The sequence below is a fragment of the Chelonia mydas genome, chromosome 10 (genome assembly GCF_015237465.2).
Source record: "Chelonia mydas isolate rCheMyd1 chromosome 10, rCheMyd1.pri.v2, whole genome shotgun sequence".
Classification (NCBI taxonomy): Eukaryota; Metazoa; Chordata; order Testudines; family Cheloniidae; genus Chelonia; species Chelonia mydas.
The window spans coordinates 43773984-43795348 of NC_051250.2; the positions used below are offsets into that span (position 1 = coordinate 43773984).

Below are 21365 nucleotides of genomic sequence, written 5' to 3' on the forward strand. Positions count from 1 at the left end.
TTCCTCATCTGGTGGTCAAGGCCCACGTACTTACAATCCACAGCATGCAGCTCACTATACAGTGTTCTCCTAATGCACTTGATTCACAGCTGTGTGCTGTGGATTCTAGATTAGCAAACCATGGATGTCCAGATGTCTTCAAATTCTAGTCCTGGATACCAAACCCATTTGTCCTGGGAGAATCAATTAGCTGATTCTGGGCAGCTCTTTTGAGGCTCATTAACTTTGGGTTCAGTGTACAAATTCCTCCAAGCCTGTCAGCACCATACAATGCCTCTGCTCTGGTTTGCAGCTTGCAGTTCTCGCCCACCTCACTTCTCAGACCTCTTCTCTGCATACCCACTCTTTCTGCCACAAGCAGTCTACTGCTCCGCTAGCCTGAATAATGTCATAGGAGTTTCCTCTCCTCTTCTGAGGTGTTGTTGGAGATCCCTGTGATCAGCACTTCCTTGCAGCCTCTGTTTAGTCTAAAGTGCTTTGGGTTTTTCAGACTGGGTGTTCAGAGCATCCTTGTAGCCAAACCCAAAGGAGACCTGCAGGCTACTCTATACCTACCCAAGATTTTCTCTCCAAGCCACAAAGGGAAATGGTGCAAAATCCAGCAACAGTAGGTACTTCAGAAAGTCAAGCTCTCCCTGGACTCCAGATAGTCTGTTGAGATGGCCTTTAATCCTTGGAAGGCCTTAGACCCTAAGGATGTGAGTAACTGACCTTATGGGGGGTGGGGAAGGAATTCCCCCCCAGGTCAGAATGGCAGTGACTTCGAGGGTTTTTGCCTTCCCTTGCAGTGTGGTTGGGGGTCACTTACCAGGATGATCTGGGTATCTTTCACTTAATCATTTCCCTGCTATTGCAGGGGCACTGGTGCACCTCTGTCCCTCTTATTCTCTGCCTTTGGCACATCATAGTCCAGCCTCCCATGGGCCGTAATACTAATTGCTAATTTTAGAGACAAGATGGGTAATCTAATCTTCTATTAGACCAAGTTCAGTATGCAGTTGCTATGTGGCACTGATGGCCTGTGACACACAAGAGGTCAGACTAGAAGATCTGCTGGTCCCTTAGGCTGTAAACACCGACCTAGATCTCTACAAGTGACGTGGCCTGGTTGCTGTAGAGCAACCTTGCCTGGGACCAGTAGAGGAATTAGTCTGAGAGGACAGCGTTTGTGTTCAACCTTCTTCCATTTGGAGTGAACTTTGACTCCTTATGGGCAAGACATGTAGCATCCAGAGCATTACTTCTAGCCTGAGTGAACTGATCCTGATCCCCATGCCCACGTGTCCTGTGCCTGAAAGTTCTACTTTAGCTGGTATGTTAGTATGTGTTCTCCTAGATCAAAGTGTGGCTTCCCCCTCAGCATTGTAGTCTGAAACCGACTTCTCTGGGACCTGCTTCCATAGAGCTCTAGGTACTCTGGAAGGAAGGGGGTGGATCAGAGCGACACCTCTGGAATCTCAAACACCAAGTGCTAGCTGCAGGCCTGTCACCTGCCTCACCCAGTACCCTGCTGTGGAGAAGCAGTGTCTGGAATCCATGCTGTGGCATATCTTGCCCAGCTGAAGAAGAGTACTGAAAGGCAGTCTAATGTCAGGAGGACTCTGGATTGCACTCTGCCAGTCTGGCCATCATTTGGCTCCCTGTGGCCCAAATACTTGCCCCTCTGCAGCCGGCCTAAATGTCAGTGACCACCCTGCACTGATCAGTGGTAGATGCTGCGTAAGAACCTGCTCTGTCTGACAGACTAGTACTAGGGCAGCCTGGGCTTGCCCCATGTGGGTACTAGGAGGGAACTCCTCATCCCCTCAGGGGGCAGCATTTCCATTGTCTGCATTCTTAGTGCAGATGTGCCTGAGATGGCCACAGGCACAGAGCAGTAATGCTACACTGGGTCTCTCTCACACCCCAGTGGAATCATGACTTAGCAGATTTCCTACTTGATGGTGAATTGCAGATTTATGGACCAGACATGCTGGCCACCTTCAAGTGGCTTTGCCACATGGCAGGCAAGGCACATATTTGGATGCTAGTGGTTCTGCCCTCCACTTCTGTCAGCAGCTGTAAGACTGAGCTATCCAAACATCACAGCCTTGAGTGCTTGCCCACTTCCTGTGTTGCATTGTGGTAGCACATAAAGGCCAGGCTCCAACATGCAATGTGCTGGACACTGTCCCTGACTCTAGTTACAGTGACAAGACAGCCCTAAGGTGGAAGGAGGAATCTGCCTCCTGCAGATGGAACACAGCCCCAGATTAAACAGGGAGCATCCCAGACTAGTGACTTAACCATGCGATTACTCTTCAATAGACATAAACCCAAAAGGACCCTGCCTTCTGGCTTGCATAACTGGGTAGGAACACCTGCTCCTCTTGTCAAGTAGGAGGGCTGCTGGCTGCCCTGTAGGAGTTCGGGCTGTCATGGGTATCCCCTTGGACTGGGGATTACAGAGCACTTTGTTTCTTGCAGTCAAGCCTTCGGATCTCCCCACCTCTGCCCTTCCTGCCCCTCAGCGGTGTGTCAAGGGACCCCTTAAAGATAGGTGTGGGGTCACGACTGGATCAAGATCAAGCTGCACTGGCTGCAGTAACTTCCTCCCCAGCCAGTGCATCTAAAAGGTGGCCTGGGGCATCTGTGTGGCCTTCCTGGGACCTGCTGGACTCACCAGAGGACCCTTTCAGCATTGAAAGAGAGGCCAGGCTTCATAGGCAAGCAGCAGGTAAGTTGGGGCTCGGGGTCTCATCACTTATTTTACATTACTATGGGCCCAGTCTCAGACCACAGCCCCACTGTGCTAGGAGCTGTAGAGACAACAGGAAGATGGTCCTGGCCCCATGGACCTTACAGTCTAAGTTGGCAGTGTGGTCCATAAAGTTGTCACCTAACTGCTGACCCTCGCTTGTGGGGGGGAGAGGAGACTGGCCTCGATGCAGCGGGTGGCGCTGGGATGCGAGAATACTGTTCTTCACAGTTCTGGGTCTGATAGGCTGGCAGAAAAGTAGCCTTGTATGGACAAGTGTGCCTACTCTTGACTAGAAGCTGTATCGTTGTTTGAGTGTGGCAGCCTCCTGAGACCATATCAGACCAGGGAGCTAGGCAGAAACTTATCCATAGCTTGAAATAGGTCCAAATGGTCCTATAAAGCTATTTTTGAATCTGTTTTAAGCTGTGAACGAGGCAACCTGCACCTGGAGCGGGCAGCTCCCTCCCCGGAACTACAAGAACCCGGTCTATTCCTGCAAAGTGTTTCTAGGAGGTGTTCCATGGGATATCACGGAAGGTAAGTAGCCTCCTGCACTCTCTGGGCTGCAGACCTCTACAAGAGCCAGTCCTGAAGCTGTTGCTAGGGTGCCTCAGGAAGGGCCCTGACACTACACTCCTTTCCTAGGGCTGCCAGCTCTCTCCACAGCTCCACACTGCAGCAGGCAGTCTCCATGCACCCAGGGTGTTTAACCTGCCAGGGCAGGGCTAGGCTAAAATACAGAGGGCTTTCTGTACACAACTTGGCAGCTGGCAACAACTGGATGTCTCCAAAGGAGTCTGTGAAATACCTTCCCCAAAACTGCCAGGGCTGGTGTGTCTCAAAGGCTCGCTATTCTCTCTCCCACCCCCACCCCCACGCACTCAGAAAAATGTCGAGCAAATGGCTCTAAAGGTGCTGGGTAGCTGGGGGTTAACCCAGCGTTGTCCCATTTCAGCACAGTACTCAAACACTTAACTCTGAGCATGTGACTAGACCCATTGAAGTCGCTGGCCTCTGCCTAAAAACCTACATGCTTGTTGGGGGCCCTGGTTCAGCACCGAACTCTGCTGCCTTGGCCATAGCACAGCTTCATTCAGTCCCTCTTAGAGGGGGGCTAGTCGTGCACACAAGCATCAGCCCCTAGGGAAGGGATGGCTCCAGGGATCACAGTCCTTGAATTTCCAGGGTGTGCTCTCCCGCTGCCTCTGAATGAGACTTTCTTTGTGTGCAGCGGGACTGATCAACACCTTCCGTGTGTTTGGCTCACTGAGCGTGGAGTGGCCTGGTAAGGATGGCAAACACCCTCGCTGCCCTCCCAAAGGTAATATGCCTAAAGGTAATGGAGACATGGTAGGCCTATTTTTTTCCCATGCTATGTTACAGCACTGATGCTGGGATGGCACGGCTGCATGCTGGTGACTAGATGGGACCGAGCACTGTAGGGTGAACACGCCACTCTCTCCCTGTTCTGCACAAGGGTAGCACGGCTTCTTTTCTCTTACTAAATGCTGCTAACCTGTCCAGAGTTAGGCAATGCATATCTAGACTGGAAAGCATATGGGGAACTCCTGCCCAGAGCTAAGCTGGTGCTCCAGAACTCCGAGGTGGGACTGGATTGCCAGGCACCATAACCAGTGTAAGCGTCCTGCACTGGCACACAACACCAGGCAGTTAAATACAGTACGTGGCTACTCGTTACAATTAATCTGCTGCAAGCTGAATTCTGTCCCCCTGGACTGTCTGCCCAAGAACAGTCAAACTAATCAGACTAATGGGTAACTGTTAATCAAATGGATTGGTTAGGTGCCCAATGACCTGGCTCAGTGTATTAAGCAGTCTTGGGATCCAAGCACTAGCACTTAATGAAACACTTCTGTGCTGTCCTCCGTGAACTTAGAGCTCTGAGTTGATGCATCATAGCAGTGAAGCCAAGGATGCTGGTCTGTTGGGAGCATGTTCTGACCAGAATAGTTACACCCATCACTTGTGACACTGATACCATCACTGTATGCCGATCCCAACCACCTAGCTGACACGGAGGTGTTGAAACAGATTCCATTGAACATAGAGTGATGGTACAGGTGGAAGGATAAAGCACAGGGCTGAGCGCTAGCTGTTCCTTTGATCCCATTCCATGCAGCAGAAGACTAAAGTGGATGCAGTTCCAATGGGGTCCTGGGGGGGCCTTTAAAAAGGCTTGAGCTGGGATAGGGATGATCCCCTCTTGCAAGTGCTGCTGTTCTAACTCGGTGCTCTTTCCCCCTCCCCCCAGGGTATGTCTACCTGGTGTTTGAGTCAGAGAAGTCTGTGCGGGCCCTGCTGCAGGCTTGCTCCCAAGACCTGCTGAGCCCTGACGGCCTGAGTGAGTACTACTTCAAGATGTCCAGCCGCAGGATGCGCTGTAAGGAGGTCAGTGGACTTGGTAGCCCTCCGGCTCAACTAAAACAAGACACTGCTGAGCTCGTGCTTGCTTGACTAAAACCAGGGTTGGTGGCTGCTTATGGTGCAGCAGTGTCCTTGGTACTGCTCTGCTAGGAGGCTGAAATCCATAACTCATTGGCGAGGAAGCCTTTGGAGCCAACCTCTGCAGAGAATACTTGGCTGATGGGCTGTCTGCCAGCCTCCTGCCCCCACCTGCTAATCTGGTTGTTAATGCAGAGCGGCAGCATGGCCTATAGAAAAGGTCCTTAAATGCTCTCCACTCAACCCCCTTGCTCCCATGAGCCTCATGCTTCACAGCAAGAAACCATGGGTGGGTGGGGCTGTGGTGTCGGCTGGCTATCCTGCTCCAGGGAAGCACTGCTTAGACATGGAGCTGGCTGAGCATGGAGCAGCAAGGGTCAGTTAGGCAGCTGGCTCTTGGCTAGCATTGCCCAGAGCTTTCCTGCAGCAGAGGCAGTGTGGACAGAGGATGGGGAGGAAAGGTGAGAAGCGGCAGCACAGAAGAGCAGAGCTGCTTAGCCTTTAACCAAAGGCTGGCAGCTCTTAGGATTTCCCTGGTATATCCTGGTCCCAGGTGACTCATGGAGGTTGGGAGCCCTCACTGGAGGTCCCTGCTCAATCCACCAGCCCACAAGACTGATTCTGGATTTGCCATGGACTCTGGCCTCATGCCAGCAGCTGATCCTCTGTTTCAGCATGTATAGAATGAGAACCACTTACCGCCTCAGAGAGCCAGGGTTATTTTTACACTGCTCTGTGGGGAGAGGGGCTTGGCTCCCTGGTTCTTGCATCAAGCCTGCCTGCTGCTTGCAGAACAAATGGCCTTCATGCATAATGCATATTGCTATTCCAACTGTGGATATGTTTGGTCCCAGATGTAGTCTAGACTGCCTGTCTCAATCCGGGGGCTGGTGATCTTAGGGCTGGTAAAAGGTGCTCGATTAGAATTCCTGAGATAGAAGCCTGCTCTGACCACAGGGCAGGTGCAGCCTGGACAGTAGCTATACAAGTTTGCATGGTTACAGAATTGAGATTCAGTTCTTATCTGGACAGGAACAACAGCACTGTGCTCTAGACAGCCCTCCTGTTGTCTGGCCACTGAAAGCACCTTCAGGCTTAGTGATTTTTAGCTTTGAGCCCTCTATCAGCTGTCTTACAGATGGAAGCTCCTGTAGAAATTGACAGTAGGTGGGACGTTGCATTGAGTTGTTCCAGCAATAGGTCTCTGCAGGGTGATGTGACTGGGCAGTAAATATAGGTACAGACAATGGGTAAAATCAATCTTGCCTGGCTGGTTCCTGGCTGCCTGCCCCAAGGGACTTGTGCTTTTGATTCCAGCCTAGCACTGCAGTGTTGTGTTGGGGCATCGCTCCAACAAATGGGACTGCTCCCGTGGCGTGTGGTGCTGGTATGTGGTGGCTGCAGCGGTGCAGATTAGGATCAAGGCTCTAATGGAACTGGCTGCTCAAGAGGCAGAAACATTTCATAGAATATCAGGGTTGGAAGGGACTTCAGGAAGTCATCTAGTCCAACCCCCTGCTCAAAGCAGGACCAACACAAACTAAATCATCCCAGCCAAGGCTTTGTCAAGTCTGACCTTTAAAAATCCTCTGAGATGGAGATTCCACCACCTCCCTAGTTAGCCCATTCCAGTGCTTCACCACCCTCATAGTGAAATAATGTTTCCGAATATCCAACCTAGACTCCCCCTCCCCCCCGCCCCATTGCAAGTTGGTGCTTGTTCTGTTATCTGCCACCACTGAGAACAGCCAGGGTCCATCCTCTTTGGACCCCCCCTTCAGGTAGCTATCAAATATTCTGCTGGAATAGTACCTTTGCTGGCTCAGGACAGGTCGGGGAGCCCAGTTAGCTAGCACTGGGGGAAATGAAAAATCCAGCAGAGAGATGTAGGGTCCATTACCTCTTAGTGGGGGCAGTCTTTTGGCACTCCCCTAAAATGGTGCTGTGCAGAGTGGGCTGAGCAGAGCACTGTAGCTTGTGATAATGGGCAAGACCTGCATGGTGCAGGGAACTCTGGACTCCAAAGGCAGCAGGGCCCTGCTACGAAGCCAGAACAACAAGGCTCCTGAGGGGCTGGAGCCTACCTGCAATGGACCCGGTAACCCACAGATTAGTATTGGGCAGCCCCAGGTTTTAGCTTGCCAGGCTGTAGCTCACAGGTGACTTACCTGCTTATGGGGGTTCCAGGTGCAGGTGATCCCCTGGGTCCTGGCAGACAGCAACTTCGTGCGAAGCCCATCCCAACGGCTTGATCCCAGTAAGACGGTCTTCGTGGGGGCCCTGCATGGGATGTTGAACGCAGAGGCCCTAGCAGCCATCATGAATGACCTGTTTGGAGGGGTGGTCTATGCTGGTATCGACACAGACAAGCACAAGTATCCTATTGGTAAGTGTGAGCCCTGCAGGCTTTGAATCTCCTCAAGCTGCATGTAAACATCCCCTTGACACTTCTTCTGGCAGGGCCCTGCCCACTCTGAGGGGCAGAGAGCAGACCAGCCACTCTGCAAACCAGGAGTACCCTTGCCCTAGTGTCTGGAGTGCACAGGGGGAGGGAAGAAGGTGAAAAAGGCTATCTGGGTTACAAGGGCAGAGTCCCAGGCAGTGTATGAGTGAGTGCAGCCCGGTTCCCAGAGTGTCAGGTATGTGGCTAGGAAAGCTGGTGGGACCCATGACAGGCCTGCCGCCCCTAACAAAAGGGCTGTTCTAAGCAGTGTCCGTCCCTCTTCCCTGGGAGGGAGGATTCTTACTGCACTCCTCTGCTTCCTGGGACTAATCTCAGCTCTTCCACCACGGTGGACAAGTCACTCTCCAAGCAGCACTTGCTTGTTGCTGCTTAGGGCTGATGGAATGAATTGCACTATTAGCCCCAGGGGTCTATATCTCCTGGGAAAAGGCATTTCTTTGGGCTGAGGTCCACAGCACTATTACAGTGGGCAATGTAGGCGGCTGGGGGCAGAATCAGTCCTGGCTGTCAGAATGCCCCATCTCCTAATGGTCCCTCCAGTTTTCTGCCTCCCGCTGTCCTCCCTGTTGCAGTTCCAGACATTACAATAGCTGGTTTCACTGCCTTGTTCCCAGCTGAGTCCTGGGGCTACGTTTGCCCTTCGGGAGATGGTCCCTTCAGCTCTGCTCCCACTGCGAAGATGTTGGCAGTGGCTGGTTTCATGCCAGACTGGGGGAGCAAGGCTGGCTGAGAACCTGAGGCCAAAGAAAGTCTGTCTTCTGCTCCCCCTATTGCTGGGGAGATCAGCCAGCTCTGTGACTAGGACACAGTATGCCTCCCTGCCCTGGGCAGGAAAGGAGGCAGGATTGGAATAGAACTGACTCCAAGGCAGGTGGCTCCACCTCTAGGAGGGGAGTGATGCCAGAAGGGCAGCACGGCAGGTGGAAGATGGCACCTAAATCCCTGTTGCTCACACCAGTATCCTCACCTCTGACTGCAGAGCTCAGCCACTCCCTCTTCTCTGCAGGTCATGTATGGATGGACATTGCTAGTGCAGTAAGGGGCCTTCACACCCAGATCCCTCCCCCTTGGACAGCCCCCATTGATCCCTGCTTGCATCTGAGATTTCCAAACAGTCCTACCTGCCCTTGTGGATTCCATGCATAAAGGTGTTGAGCTTCTGGGGAGCGTTTCATTGACACCCCACCAGGGCTGGCCCATGTTGGGGAGGGGAGACTAAGCCTTCAGCCTCTCTGAGATCACTAGCCATGGGAAGTGTTTTTGGAGCAAACCAAGCACAGTCTTGTTCACCTGTGAAGCTGGATTATGGGGACAAACTCAAAGTGTAAATGTATGATCAAACCAGGGCTGGATTCCCACCTTCATGGGGTGCAGCAGGGCAGATCGATGCAGAAAAGACCAGGTGTGGACCTGCTGGTTGCACTAGGTGTGCAGGGACACGGAATTATTCCTCTGAGGAGAAGGGCCAGCAGCTTGAATCAGAGTTTGTGAATCAAGTAGTAAAATAGTTTTAAAAAACTGGGGATGATTGTCAAGCAAGAGTGTACAGAGTATTGTGAACTACACCTGGAATTTGCAGCTGCACTGGAGAAGATAGCTTTCAGTCCTCTGTCTCAGAAGGTGTGTAGGAATGGGACAGGGATTTCCTGCCATTCCTAACACTGGGAAGTGTTGGGCTGTCGTTCCCAGCTGTCAGTGTGGAGCACGGTGCCCTAGAGTCCTGGCTTTTTCCAGCTTCTGTTTAGGGTTGCCATGCCTCACCACAACCTCCACCTCCTACCCCAGCACATGGCTATCAGGTGATGAGTAGCAGCTTGGATGTGGAGGAACCAGCAGGCAGTAAAGGGCTGCTAGGCCCACCATTTCTTCAATCCCTACTGAATGCAACCTTGGGGTAGAAGGATTCTCAGTGTGCACCAGTCAGTTTGTCCTGGGATCACCACCAGAGATGTGCCTATTTCCGTGGACTCTTACCTGAAAGTGGCCTCCTTGCTTTACTGACCCTTCACCAGCCAAGTCCTAACAGGTCTCATCTCAGCCCCTTCTTCCACCATGGGAGCTGTCAAGCAGCATCAGGCCAACAAGAATAAAGAACTGTGAGCTGTCGTCTGTCCCCCTCTGGTCTCCTGCATGCTCACAAGCAGTGCTACCATGGCTGTATGGCCTCTCTTGACCTATAAATCACATGGCCTGAGGGGGTCTCACCAGCAAAAGTGGGATTAAAATCTTTCATGCTGGTATATTGGGCTTTGATCAGTTGAGTTCATGAGTTCCCAGCTGTCTTAGTGATACAGTGAGAAGTGTTATAGAAAGCTGAGGCTATTCAGAGTAATCGGAAAAGGCAATTTCCAATCCTGACTCCTGCCAGACTCATAGAGGAATTCAGGACACATGGCAAGCTGAAGCCGTCCGTGAACTAGAACAGGAGAAAATACCTATTTACAAGTGTTAGCTAGAACAAGTGCCAAGTCAGTAGTTGCCCTCTGATGCCAGGCTCTCTTTGACAGCAAAAAGCCTACTTATAGCTTTGATCAAATGAGTCTGTGGTCACTGTCCAGGGGAGGCACTTGCTGGGATTGGGCAAGAATTTCAGAGCCAGCTTTATCCCAGCCCCAGTCTCCATAACCATGGAAACATCATGACATGAATGAAATCAGCCATTGTAGACTTCAGATCAGAGCATTACAACCCACTCCCCATGCTGTTCCCAGTTTCTGTATATCTGAGATAAGTAGAACAGGACCCTGTCTGAAACATCTAAGTTCCTAATGAAAGCTTATCTTCAGAGCATTCCCATTTTACTATCGTCTGACAACTTACGTGTTGCAGAGAAATAGAAACCATCTTCTTTTCCTAACTTTGATCTTGCATGTGCTCCCAGGGACTCTCCCCAGCATCATAGTGACAGTAACATTGGCTTTAGGAAGAAGGAAATTCATTTTGCTGGTCATGGACAGTGTTTCTGATCAGGGCTCTTTATTGAGGAAAGCTGAAGCAAACACAGTGGAATGGTTCCTGGAGTATCTTGAATTCGGGACAAACGCATGGTACTGAGGGGAATTCCATTACAGGATTCCTCTTCAGCTCAGGCCTGTAAGTACAAGCACTCCTCTCAAAGAACGTGAACAAGATTAAGATGGCCACAATGAAAAACAAAAGGCCAGTCTGTGTGGTGCATCTGCTGGGAAATCTGATCTTGTGTTGCCATGGCCCATAGGGCTTGCTATGGATATGAGTTGTCCAAGCAAAATGGTAAAGTCTCATGTATTAAGATTTGCTAAACAGCCACATTAGCCATCAGTACATAAGTGCACCAAGTTTTGCATGTTGGTCATCCAGTTTTCGCCAACACCACATCCTTTCTTTTGGCAGAACACTGCTCCTTGCCTTAGTGCACTCATGGAGACTCGTGTAGAAAAACCCCTTGTTTTGGATCATCGTGCTTCCTACCCTGGAGGCACAGTATGAAAATCCCATTGTAATGGATCTGTGGACCTGAGCTCAAAGACTGGGGAAATATATGCATGTATGTCTGAACTTTCTTCATGGATCTGGCCCACTCTGGAGACAAATGGATCATCCAGCGTAGATGGAAACTTGACATCCAAGTATTTGGGTTTGTCACTAGGTAGAACTTACCTTGCTTTGCAGTAGAAATTCTTTCTCAGAGTACAGTTAGGCTTGGCAGGACTTGATTTTTATTTTTTCTCTAATTTTGACAGAATAGTAATGGGCATTTATCAATTTTAAATTTTTCAGTTGTGAGGAGGAGGGGTCAGACGATTAACAGATGCTGAGATTCAAAAAGTTAAAGCTTTAGAATTGTCAACGTCACTTGTCAAACATACAACGTAAATACCCTTAAATCAAACTCCTTCTCAAACTGTTCCTTATTGTACATGTCTGTAAATCATGGTTAACGTTGGAAACGTTATTTCCTCATTTTGTGTGTGCAGTGAAATCTGACGGACATTTACTGATAACCATGCATGAACTTGGAAGGGTTTGATTAACACACCTAGGTCAGGAAAATAGACACAAGACCGCTTCTGCAGCCATGATCATTCAACTGGAAGGAACTCCAGGAGGCAGGGTATCCTGACTGCTAGTGACTGGTCTGCTTCTGTCCCCAAGCAGGCAGTGTTGTGTATCCTCCCTGCAGAACCAACACTGGAATGGACTTTACCATAAACCACATTGAACTCCTATGCTGTGCTTCCATGTGTTCCCACAAGTGTGGGAGTGGGGGAGGCATAGCCACAAAGCCTTGATATTCTTTGGATGGAACATGCTTTGATTGCCTCCTGCTAGGGGAATTAGGCTAGCTGCCGTGGTAGCTTTTCCTCAGGCCTGAAAGAGCAGAGCCTGGAGAAGCTGCAGTTCAGTTTTTTGGGTGGTTCTGGGGTTGGGTTGGTGGCAGCTCACCCTGCAGATTCTCCACCAGCCTCTGAATAGTTTCCTCTTAGTGTTGCACTAATGGTCTGGCTCATTTCAGGATCTGGCCGAGTTACCTTTAACAACCAGCGCAGTTACCTGAAGGCAGTCAGCGCTGCATTCGTGGAGATCAAAACCACCAAGTTTACTAAAAAGGTAAGTGGGGTCAGTAGGAGAGGCTCTGCTAGGACTACCTGGCCTGGTGGGCAAATGGCACCGGGCTCTACCTCTGGACACACTGTCTGAACACCACTAGTCTGCTGGCTACCTATAGCCCAGCCTCAGGCCCTCTGTCTGCAGAGGAAACCAAACCAGGACACCGCCAGCTCTATGCTGTAGTCAGTCCAGTCTGTTCCTTGGCCTCATCCTCTGTAACAGTCCTGTCCAGAGGCCTGGCTGGCATCCTCCCAGGGGTTGCTGATGCCTGTCACAAGCAGGTGGTGATGGGGTGGAAAGGACGAGCAGTGTTTGGGTCTGCCTCCAGATCTCTGCTCCTATCCCACGTGGCAGCTTGCTCACCTAGCAGTCAGGCTGGGCTTTGGGGTCCTGAGAATGAGTTCCTTTTAGGCTACAGGATATAGCTGTGACTGCACCATCATTAGGGGGCCAGTCCACACCCCAAGCATGCTGGGAACACTGATGCTAGGTCCTCTGCTGTCAGGCTCAGCTCCTGAAGGGCTCCTTGTGGCTGATGGTGTCTGCACTCCAGCACAACTCCAGAGGTGGTGGTCAATGCTCCAGCTCCAATACAAGCCCTGGGTTGTCTTCACTAAGAAGTGGTTGAGGCTAGGTCAGGGTTACCCTGCCTAATGACCAGTCCTGAGAGTTCCAGCTGGAGCCGGATGAGATCGGTACATCTGCCTGTGCCAGGGATGCTGGGCCCGTGGGTGGCGGGGAGATGTCTGAGAGGCCACGCTCCTGGAAATGCCCCATCAGTGCTGCTCCAGATAAGCCCTTTCAGGAGTGCTAGCGAGAGAGCAAATAACCATGAGGGCAGAGAGCAAACACCAGAAATGCCGTCCCTGTGTCCATCCCTGGGAGTCCCTCTGGAGTAGGAAAACTACTCTGGGGTTGGTTCTAACTGCAGGGACCCAGGTTGCTCACTCATCTGGCATGGGGTAAGCAGGACTGTGCTGGCTGCCCTGCTGTGGGTGGGTGCTAGTAACTGTCTCTAGGAGCTGGGCACATTTGGTAGGTGGGGCACTAGGCAGTCCTTCACCCCACCCTTTACAGCCCTACTCACTCCCTCAGGCTGTCACCCTGCCTCCTGTTAGACAGTAGGGGTGCTCAGCCTGTGCCGAGAGCTCTGGCCCAGGGACCAGCCAAAGCTGCCTGGAGTGGGGAGGGGACCCTGCAGCTGGGAAGTGGCTCCAGGCCTGACTGAGGCAGATGGGCTAGTAGTGGTGGCCCAAGAGGTTTCCCACTCAAACAGCTGCAGTCTGCCCTGCCTCCAGAGATACCTTCGGTGTGTCCCAGGACACCTGCCTGGGGCTCCTGCCCCCTCTTAGCTGGCACCTGTTATGAGGGGAGCACAGCCTGTCCGGTGCCACCCACACTGCTGCAGCATGGCATGTACCCTCAAGGCTCATCTGGCCACTCCCCCTCATCTCTGGGGTGGGTGGTGAACCTGAGAGCTGGGTGATCAGGCAGATTTCCCCCTCTGCAAGCACCTAGTATCATATCCATGGACCATGCACTAGAGCAGCCTCTCCCCATGGGCCTGGGGAGCGAGCATCTCCAGAGACCATTGGGCAGCAACAGTGAAGCTGCTGTGGTCTGAAAGTGTTGGAGTAGGACATGTCTGCTCTCAGGTGTGGCCTTGTACACAGGTGGTGAATGCAGTGGGCACCAGCTAGTCTCTTCTTCTCTTGGGACAGGCCCACTGACTTGGACAGGGGTTGCAGAGAAAGATGGAGGCTTTGCCCCCTGTAAATGGGGTTTCTGGGACTCTCTACACAGCGGTCTGGGAATCCCACCCCCAGCTTGTGTTACAGGATGGGCCTTGGTTGTGTCGCCCAAGCCTGATTGTTACTGGCCTCTCTGAAGGTCAAGAGCTTGCCAGGTGCTGAGCTGTGCATGAGACCCTTCAGTCTCTGGGGCCAGCAGTGCAGGGTGGTTTGATCTGCCCAGGGAAGAGCAACTCCAGCCCCCTGCTGCAACTGATTGGGTACTCTCTGTAGGGGAGCTGCTGCTCCTGGACTGTCTGCCCCAGTCAGTCCAACAGGGAAATGCTCCCCCAGTCCAGCCTGGGTGGGCTTCTGGACAAGTGATGGTTATTTCTCTGATCATCCTGGGGCCCCCAGAGTTGAACTTGGGTGGCCTGTTTGCTGAGGACAACCTCTCATCACCCCTGGTCTGAGCCTGTCTGGAAATAGTGCTGAGAACTGAAGCCCCCAGAGGCTTGCCATGCATGCTGTCCCACAATGCACATAACCACCCCAAGCATGGCATTGCCTGAACAGTCACCCTCACTGCACAGCTGCTGCTGCATCACCGCAGGCCCAGCCAGAGCAGAGCTGCTCCTGACCTGACCCACCCGGTATTTTGACTTCAGGCTGATTGACTCTCCTTGCTCTTGTGCAGGTTCAGATTGACCCATATCTAGAAGATTCCATGTGTCAAGTCTGCAGTGCCCAGCCAGGTCCCTTCTTCTGCAGAGACCAGGTAACGCTGCCTTCACTGGAGATCATCCCTTACCAGCCAGCTGTGCTCAATCCAGGAAAAGGAATTTCACATGCAGCATGTCCTTGAGGAGTAGACCACGCTCTGTCCCCAGAGCTCATGGGCAGTAGTGACAAAGGGGCGCACAGAGGGTACTAGCATACTTAGTGTTTAGAGGTCTGCCACCAAATAGGCATTGGGAATGCTTGTTATCTCTCACTCCTGGTCAGGTGCCTCAGACAGCCCCCGGGGGATCCAGATGCCTTCCCAGCCTGCATAGCTAAGGAGACTAGCCAGTGCTTGGGGATGGGGATGAATATGCACTTAGGGGCAGGAAAGCCCCTTGATACAGCACGTTGGGGCAGGCAGGGTGCCATCTCTTGTTCCTCATTCTGCATGAAAATCCCAAGTTTACTGACACTGGCCCTGGCAGGGTTAGCGTTGCAGCAGAAGAGCAAGCCTTGGGTGGAGGCAATAACTAGGCTGATTGCACAGTATGATCATGGCCACTTAACACCAACTCCTGGGAGTGTCTGGTGTGCAGGTAGCGAGGGACTGTAGAAACTGGAGCCCTACAGCCTGCTGCATCTGGCTCAAAGCCAGATAAAATGGCCTGCTGAGCTAAATCAGTAGGGTATTTGCGGTCTGATCTGCAAGCCACCAGGGCTAGAAACAGACAAGCTACCTGTATGTGAGGGCTAAAACCATATCTGTATTGAAGTGGGGTCTGGAGGCAAGAAGCAAGCTGGGAACAGGGAGGGGCCTTAATGCAGGGCTCAGTCTGTCATGTTTGGTGTCTCAAGACCCTCATAGTTGCACAGACTGAAACGTTTCCAGAGTGAAAAGCTCAGCCAGAAAAGTCTTTCTGGCCCCTTCATCTGGGGGATCCAGCAGCCAGGTGCCATCGCTGACCTAAACGGAGTGATGACAGCTTTGTAAGGTTGATGGAAAAACATAGTTAACTTCACTGTTTGACTGGGATGCTAGTACTCCCTGGAAGGAACAACTCGCCTGTGGTAGAAGGGGGATCAAGCTGACTTGAGCTTACTAGGAGAGGGAACCATAGTCTAGAAACACTGATCTACAAGCCTTGAGCAACACGTCACTAACACCTACTGTAACGCTATGAAATAGGCATGGCCTGTGCTGCAAGCTGCAGTCCATGGGTGTAGGCATGCTTGGGTCCTTGGGGGTGCTTTACACCCCTGAATTAAGGAGTGCACTCATAAGAGTTTGGAATAGAGAAGCTCGTCTATCTCCTTTTATTGAAAGGGGACAGATTGTTAGGGAATGGAACTACTATACTCAGGAAAGCTGAATTCAGCAGTTAATACACTATAGCCCTCTCTCTAAGTAATACAGCTCTGCGATGTAAGGTTTCCTGACCAGTGTACTTCCCAAAGCAGGACTCTTGGACCAGGGAGAAGACTTGGTCTCTGGGTTTTTTTAAACAAGTCTACTTTAAACCCTCATTTAAATACTACCAATGCAAGGGGCCAGCATAATGACCCTGGAGACTGATGTTCCCTCGCTACATGTGCACTGAGGCAGCATCACAATGTTCCCTCTCGCTGTGCCCCTCTGAAACTGAGCATGGATTGAGCAGAGACTGAATTCCCTCAGGAGCAAAGGACTGTTCTGTTGACACCAAAGAGATGAGTGCAGATGCTGGATCACTCCTGGCATGCTCAAATTAACTGGTCTCTAGAGGCAAGACTGCTTATCCCATAAGCCAGTCTCTGCTTTCAGAAGAGACTCGGTTGCTTGCAGCAGTCTTCCCCCACCCCCAGCTTTGCTATGAGCCCCTTCAGTAATCCCTGCCCATCTCTTCCCATAGGTCTGCTTCAAGTACTTCTGTCGCTCCTGCTGGCACTGGCAACATTCCATGGAGGTCCTGCGTCACCACCGCCCGCTGATGCGCAACCAGAAGAACAGAGACTCCAGCTAGAGAGGCAGCAGATGCATCAGGAGCTGCCGCAGTTGCAGGAGAAAGTTCTTTTGTTAACCTGCCAAGTGGAGAGAGCACGAGCGTGCCTGCCAGTGCCAGACCCAGACTGGGAACGCGCTTCCTGAGGACTAATGGGGAAATCTTACATTCACGTTTGCACTTGCTGGTCTTTATTTGTTTCTGCACTAATGCACAGTGAATTTTGTCGGGTTTTGTTTGGGGTTTTTTTGAGGGGGGAGGGCCCCTCAAACGATTCTGCAGTTCCCAGACTTTGGTTCCTCATTTGCTGACAAGAAGCAAAAAGGGCCATGTTTTGAGAAGGTGTCTATGCAGATGCCTTCACCTTGGTTTTTTATTTATTAAAGGCGCTTTTTTACATTCCTTGCAATACTGATGGTAATAATGCAGGTCTCATTGGCTCCATTTTTTTGCAGTTGCCATACAGTGCCTTTCCATTCATTTAACCCCCATCTGAACGGCATAAACTGAATGTTCAGCTGGTGTTTTTTACTGTAACAACAAAGGAGACTTTGCTCTTCATTTAAACCAAATCATATTTCATATTTTACGCTCGAGGGTTTTTACCAGTTCCTTTTTACACTCTTAAAACGGTTTTTAAGTCGTTTGAAACAAGAATTTTTCTTTCCTGGCAGCTTTTAACATTATTGCAATTTGTGTCTGGGGCTGCTGGTTAGAAGACAAGTTTCACAGTTGTGAATCAAGGGGGTTTGCAACGAGAAAAGGACAGGATTTTTGGATTTGAAACTGGACCGGATAAACGATCTCTGAGCTGCTGTATATAGTTTTAAATAGTTTGTTGCACTTTTTTAAGTTGCACTTAAGGGGGGTTGATAGAGGGTTTTTAATCACAAAGTCACAGGACTTAATTTTTTTTTGTAACTGAGCTAAAAAAGGGCTGCATCTTGGTGGGCAGACAAAGGTTCATAGGAGCCCTTTCTCTTAGAGGGGACAAGTCCCTTTCCCTTTGTTTAAGAAATGTAAAAGCAACAGTGCAGTCAACTGAAATGCTGCTGGGATTTGAGAACTTTATAATTTATTTTTTACTTTCCCCTCTATTGGAAGCTGTGTGCCAAAGAACCAGTGTCATATTTTTTCCCTTTTTCCTGCTGAGCTGATGTTGCATTGTTGCATATCCCAGCTGCTCTTTGTGGGGTTTTTGTGAAGCTGTGTGTGAAGTCTCTACCTCATTGTAGTATATGCAGGCAAGACTGCACTCTCCTACAGATGCGTGGAGTAAGCTGTGGTGTAGTTTTTGGCACATAATAAACACGTTGCAGCAGTTCTTAGTCTGTCTCTTTAATGGGGATGTGCAGGGAGGTGGAAGGAGCTGCATAGGAGAGCACCGGGGAAACCGATTCCCTGTTGAACAGCAGTTGTGTGCACAGGAACTAAGGCCTTGTCTGCACTAAAGTAGTAGGAAAAAACCTGTGGGCTGTTTCTGTCATAGGTGCTTCCACTGGAATAGCTTATTCTGGTTCAGTAAAGCTAACTAAGCTACACTGCTACACATACCTTATACTAGTACAGCAGCATAATAGAGGCCTGGCCTAGACCTAGGGCGTGTCGACCTGGCTACGTCTCCCATGGTGTGAGACTTCTACATACTGAGAGAAGTAGTTGAGCTGACTAACCACCAGCGTAGACACTGCTAGGTGGATAAGAACTCTTCTGTTGACCTAGCTACTGCCTCTTCAGGGCACGACTTATTACAGTGATGGGAAACCCCTTCAGTTGTGGTAGCAGGTATCTACACTACAGCACTATCTGTGCTGCTGTAGTGCTTTCATGAGGATGTAGCCTGACTGTTTGGCAGGTTTGGTCACAGAGACCCCTTTGGGACTGTCACCTGACGTGCTGAAACTACCTGAGCCTATTTTCTCTGCCAGCTTGGGACTCCAGAGCCCTATCTTGTTGAGCCAGACACACAAGCCTGCTGCAGCGCAGACCGAGGGGCTGAACCATGCCCCCAAAGCTGAAGACTTACCTGAAAACAGCTTAGCAAGTACTCCTGTCTCCAGCACCCAGAGTCCTCTGCAGTCCTCCCTCCCCCAATCTAAGCTTGCCCTGCAGACAGCAAGGCTGGCTCCATCTGGGCAGTGGGGTGTGAGGTCCAGCTGCTCTGAGCGGCATAGTAAGGGGGCAGGGGGGAGGGGTTGGATAAGGGGTAGGGAATCCAAGGGGGCAGTCAAGGGACAGGTATCTGGGGCAGAGGTTTGGGGGGGAGCAGTCAAGGAACAGGGGGTTGGATAAGGCATGGGAGTCCCAGGAGGGCCTGTTGGGGCAGAGGTGTGGTGGCTAGGGGTCAGGGGTGGGGGGGGCAGTCAGGGGACAAGGAGCAGGGGTGTTGGATAGCAGGTGGGTTCCTGGGGGGGACAGATTGGGGCAGGAGGTCCTGGGAGTGGGGAGTCAAGAACCAAGGGGGTTGGATGGGTTGAGGGTTCTGAGGGGGGCAGTCAGGGGTGGAAAGTAGGAGGGGGCAAATAGGGGGCAGGGGCCAGGCTGTTTGTGGGGGCACAGCCCTCCCTACCCAGCCCTCCATACAATTTCACACCCCGATGTGGCCCTCAGGTCAAAAAGTGTACCCACTCCTGGGCTAAACTCATAAATTGTCCACCCTCTATATCCCTGCTATTCACAGCTGTTTGCTTCCTCAGCTATTAATCACTTACTCTGGATTAATTAATAAACAAGTGATTTTATTAAGTATAAAAAATAGGATTTAAGTGGTTTCAAGTAATAGAACAAAGTAACTTACCAAGCAAAATAAAACCAAGTCTAAGCCTAATGCATTAAGAAGCTGAATACAGGTAAATCTCACCCTCAGATGTTCCAATAAGCTGCTTTCATGGACCAGACTGGAAAGGAGTCTGGGCCCAATCCTTTCCCCTGGTACAGTTCTTGTTAATTGCAGCTCAGGTGGTAATCAGAGATTTCTCATGACTGGCAGCTCTTGTTCTGCTCCACCCCCTTTTATAGTTTTAGCCTAAGGCAGGAATCCTTTGTGGCTCTAGCTTCCCACCCCTCCTTCTAAATGGAAAAGCACCAGGTTTAAAATGGATTCCAGTATCATGTGACATGGTCACTTGTCCTGTGAGACCCCTAGTCTCCATTCTTCCAGGGCTGGTTGGCATGGAGCCTGGAAGGTTTGCAAGTAAACAGAGCCATTTACAGGTGATTGGAAGCCATTAAGGGTGCTTCAGAATCACTTACCATGTTTACATTAGTGATACGAGTTTAATCTTATTCTCCTAACTCCAGACATTGCAATAATACTTGCAAACAAATGGGATGAACACATTCAGATCATAAGCTTGGTAATGATACCATATGAGAGACCTTTTACATAAAGCATATTCTAGTTAATTATACTCACCCTCATAAACATATTTCCATAAACAGAGTGCAACATCATGCTGACCCTTTACTCCATGTAGGAGATGTAATTATCTGCTGCCTGCTTATGACTAGAGCATGACCCAGGAGCTACCTCCTGCAGGCCAGTGCTGTGGCTGCCAGAACAGCGCAGCTGTAGCTCTTTGCAGAGCTGCGTTTCAATTTAAACCATGAATGCAGCAGTGAGTGAGGGCTGCTCAGCCCAAAGGAAAATGCCCTTCTGACCCTGCAGCCTCCCAGCCTGTTGTGGCTATAGCCAGAGGTGAAAGTAAGCTGGTACAGCAAGAGCTGGTGAACTGTACTGGGGGAGCCCAGCTTCCCCAGGGGGCAATTTAAAGAGCCTGGGGCTCCCAGCAGTGGCTGGAGCCCCAGGCCCTTTAAATTGCCTCCAGAGCCCTGGGGTAGTGGCTGCAGGGCTCTGGCAGCTATTTAAAGGGCCTGGGACTCCCCTGCTTCTACTGCCCGGGCCCTTTAAATAGCCACTGGAGCCTCACCGCGGCTACTCCAGGACTCCGGCAGCTATTTAAAGGACCAGGGCAGTAGAAGTAGGGGAGCTGCGGGCCCTTTAAATACCTCCCGGAACCCTGGGCGGCTGCTGCTGCTACCCCAGTGGGCGGGGGGCACTTACCTTACAGGGTGGGCTGGGGCTGGCTCTGCCCCCCTCAACCCTGCCCCTTCTGCCCTAGGCCACGCCCCTTCCAGGGGCCAGAGCTGGCCCCAGAGTACCAGTAAGTAACTCGACTTACTTTCACCCCTGGCTATAGCCAAACAACGAGGGGTAAGGAGGTGAAGCCGCTTCTCTCCACAATGAGGTGCTAAGGCCAAATCTTGTTGGGAATCATTTAAATGCTGAAATTCATCTGGAGGCAAATCACTCGGTATGTAAACGTGTAGGGGACACAGTGCCTCACCTGAAGGGGAAATGCTCCGTTTGAACCAGAAGCTGGGAATATGCAATTGGCCAGTTCTGTACCAAAGACTTCTAACTAGAAATGTTCATATGTATCTGGTTCACTCGCCCATAGGCCTGACTCCTTGGGTGCTCTGCGGCTGCACCCACCCCAGCTCGCCTTCGCTCCACCTCTTCCCCTGAGCATGCTACGTGCCCGCTTTTTCCCCCCTAGGTCCCAGCGCTTATGCTGTGAAACAGCTGTTTTGAATGGCAAGCACTGGGAGGGAGGGGGGAGATGGGGAAATGCGGTGCGTTCAGGGAAGAGGCGGAGCCGGGGCGGGGATTTGGG

At 51.1% G+C, this 21365-nt stretch overlaps 1 protein-coding gene across 12 annotated transcripts in view; it reads left to right on the forward strand.

Moving 5' to 3' along the window:
- The window catches only part of CPEB1 (cytoplasmic polyadenylation element binding protein 1), a 78254-nt gene extending 60244 nt beyond the window's left edge, over positions 1-18010 (forward strand). For 6 of the 12 annotated variants that reach the window (XM_043523988.1, XM_043523989.1, XM_043523991.1 and 3 more), the window contains 8 exons: positions 2467-2716; positions 3164-3277; positions 3972-4061; positions 5013-5149; positions 7391-7589; positions 12163-12257; positions 14685-14765; positions 16600-18010. In XM_043523988.1, coding sequence (XP_043379923.1) covers positions 2467-2716; positions 3164-3277; positions 3972-4061; positions 5013-5149; positions 7391-7589; positions 12163-12257; positions 14685-14765; positions 16600-16710 — 1077 coding nt within the window. In that variant the 3' untranslated portion in view covers positions 16711-18010. Of the gene's footprint in view, positions 1-2466; positions 2717-3163; positions 3278-3971; positions 4077-5012; positions 5150-7390; positions 7590-12162; positions 12258-14684; positions 14766-16599 lie in introns of all 12 variants that reach the window. The other 6 variants (XM_043523986.1, XM_043523987.1, XM_043523993.1 and 3 more) reach the window with 1 other exon arrangement.
- The last annotated feature ends 3355 nt before the right edge of the window (positions 18011-21365 follow it).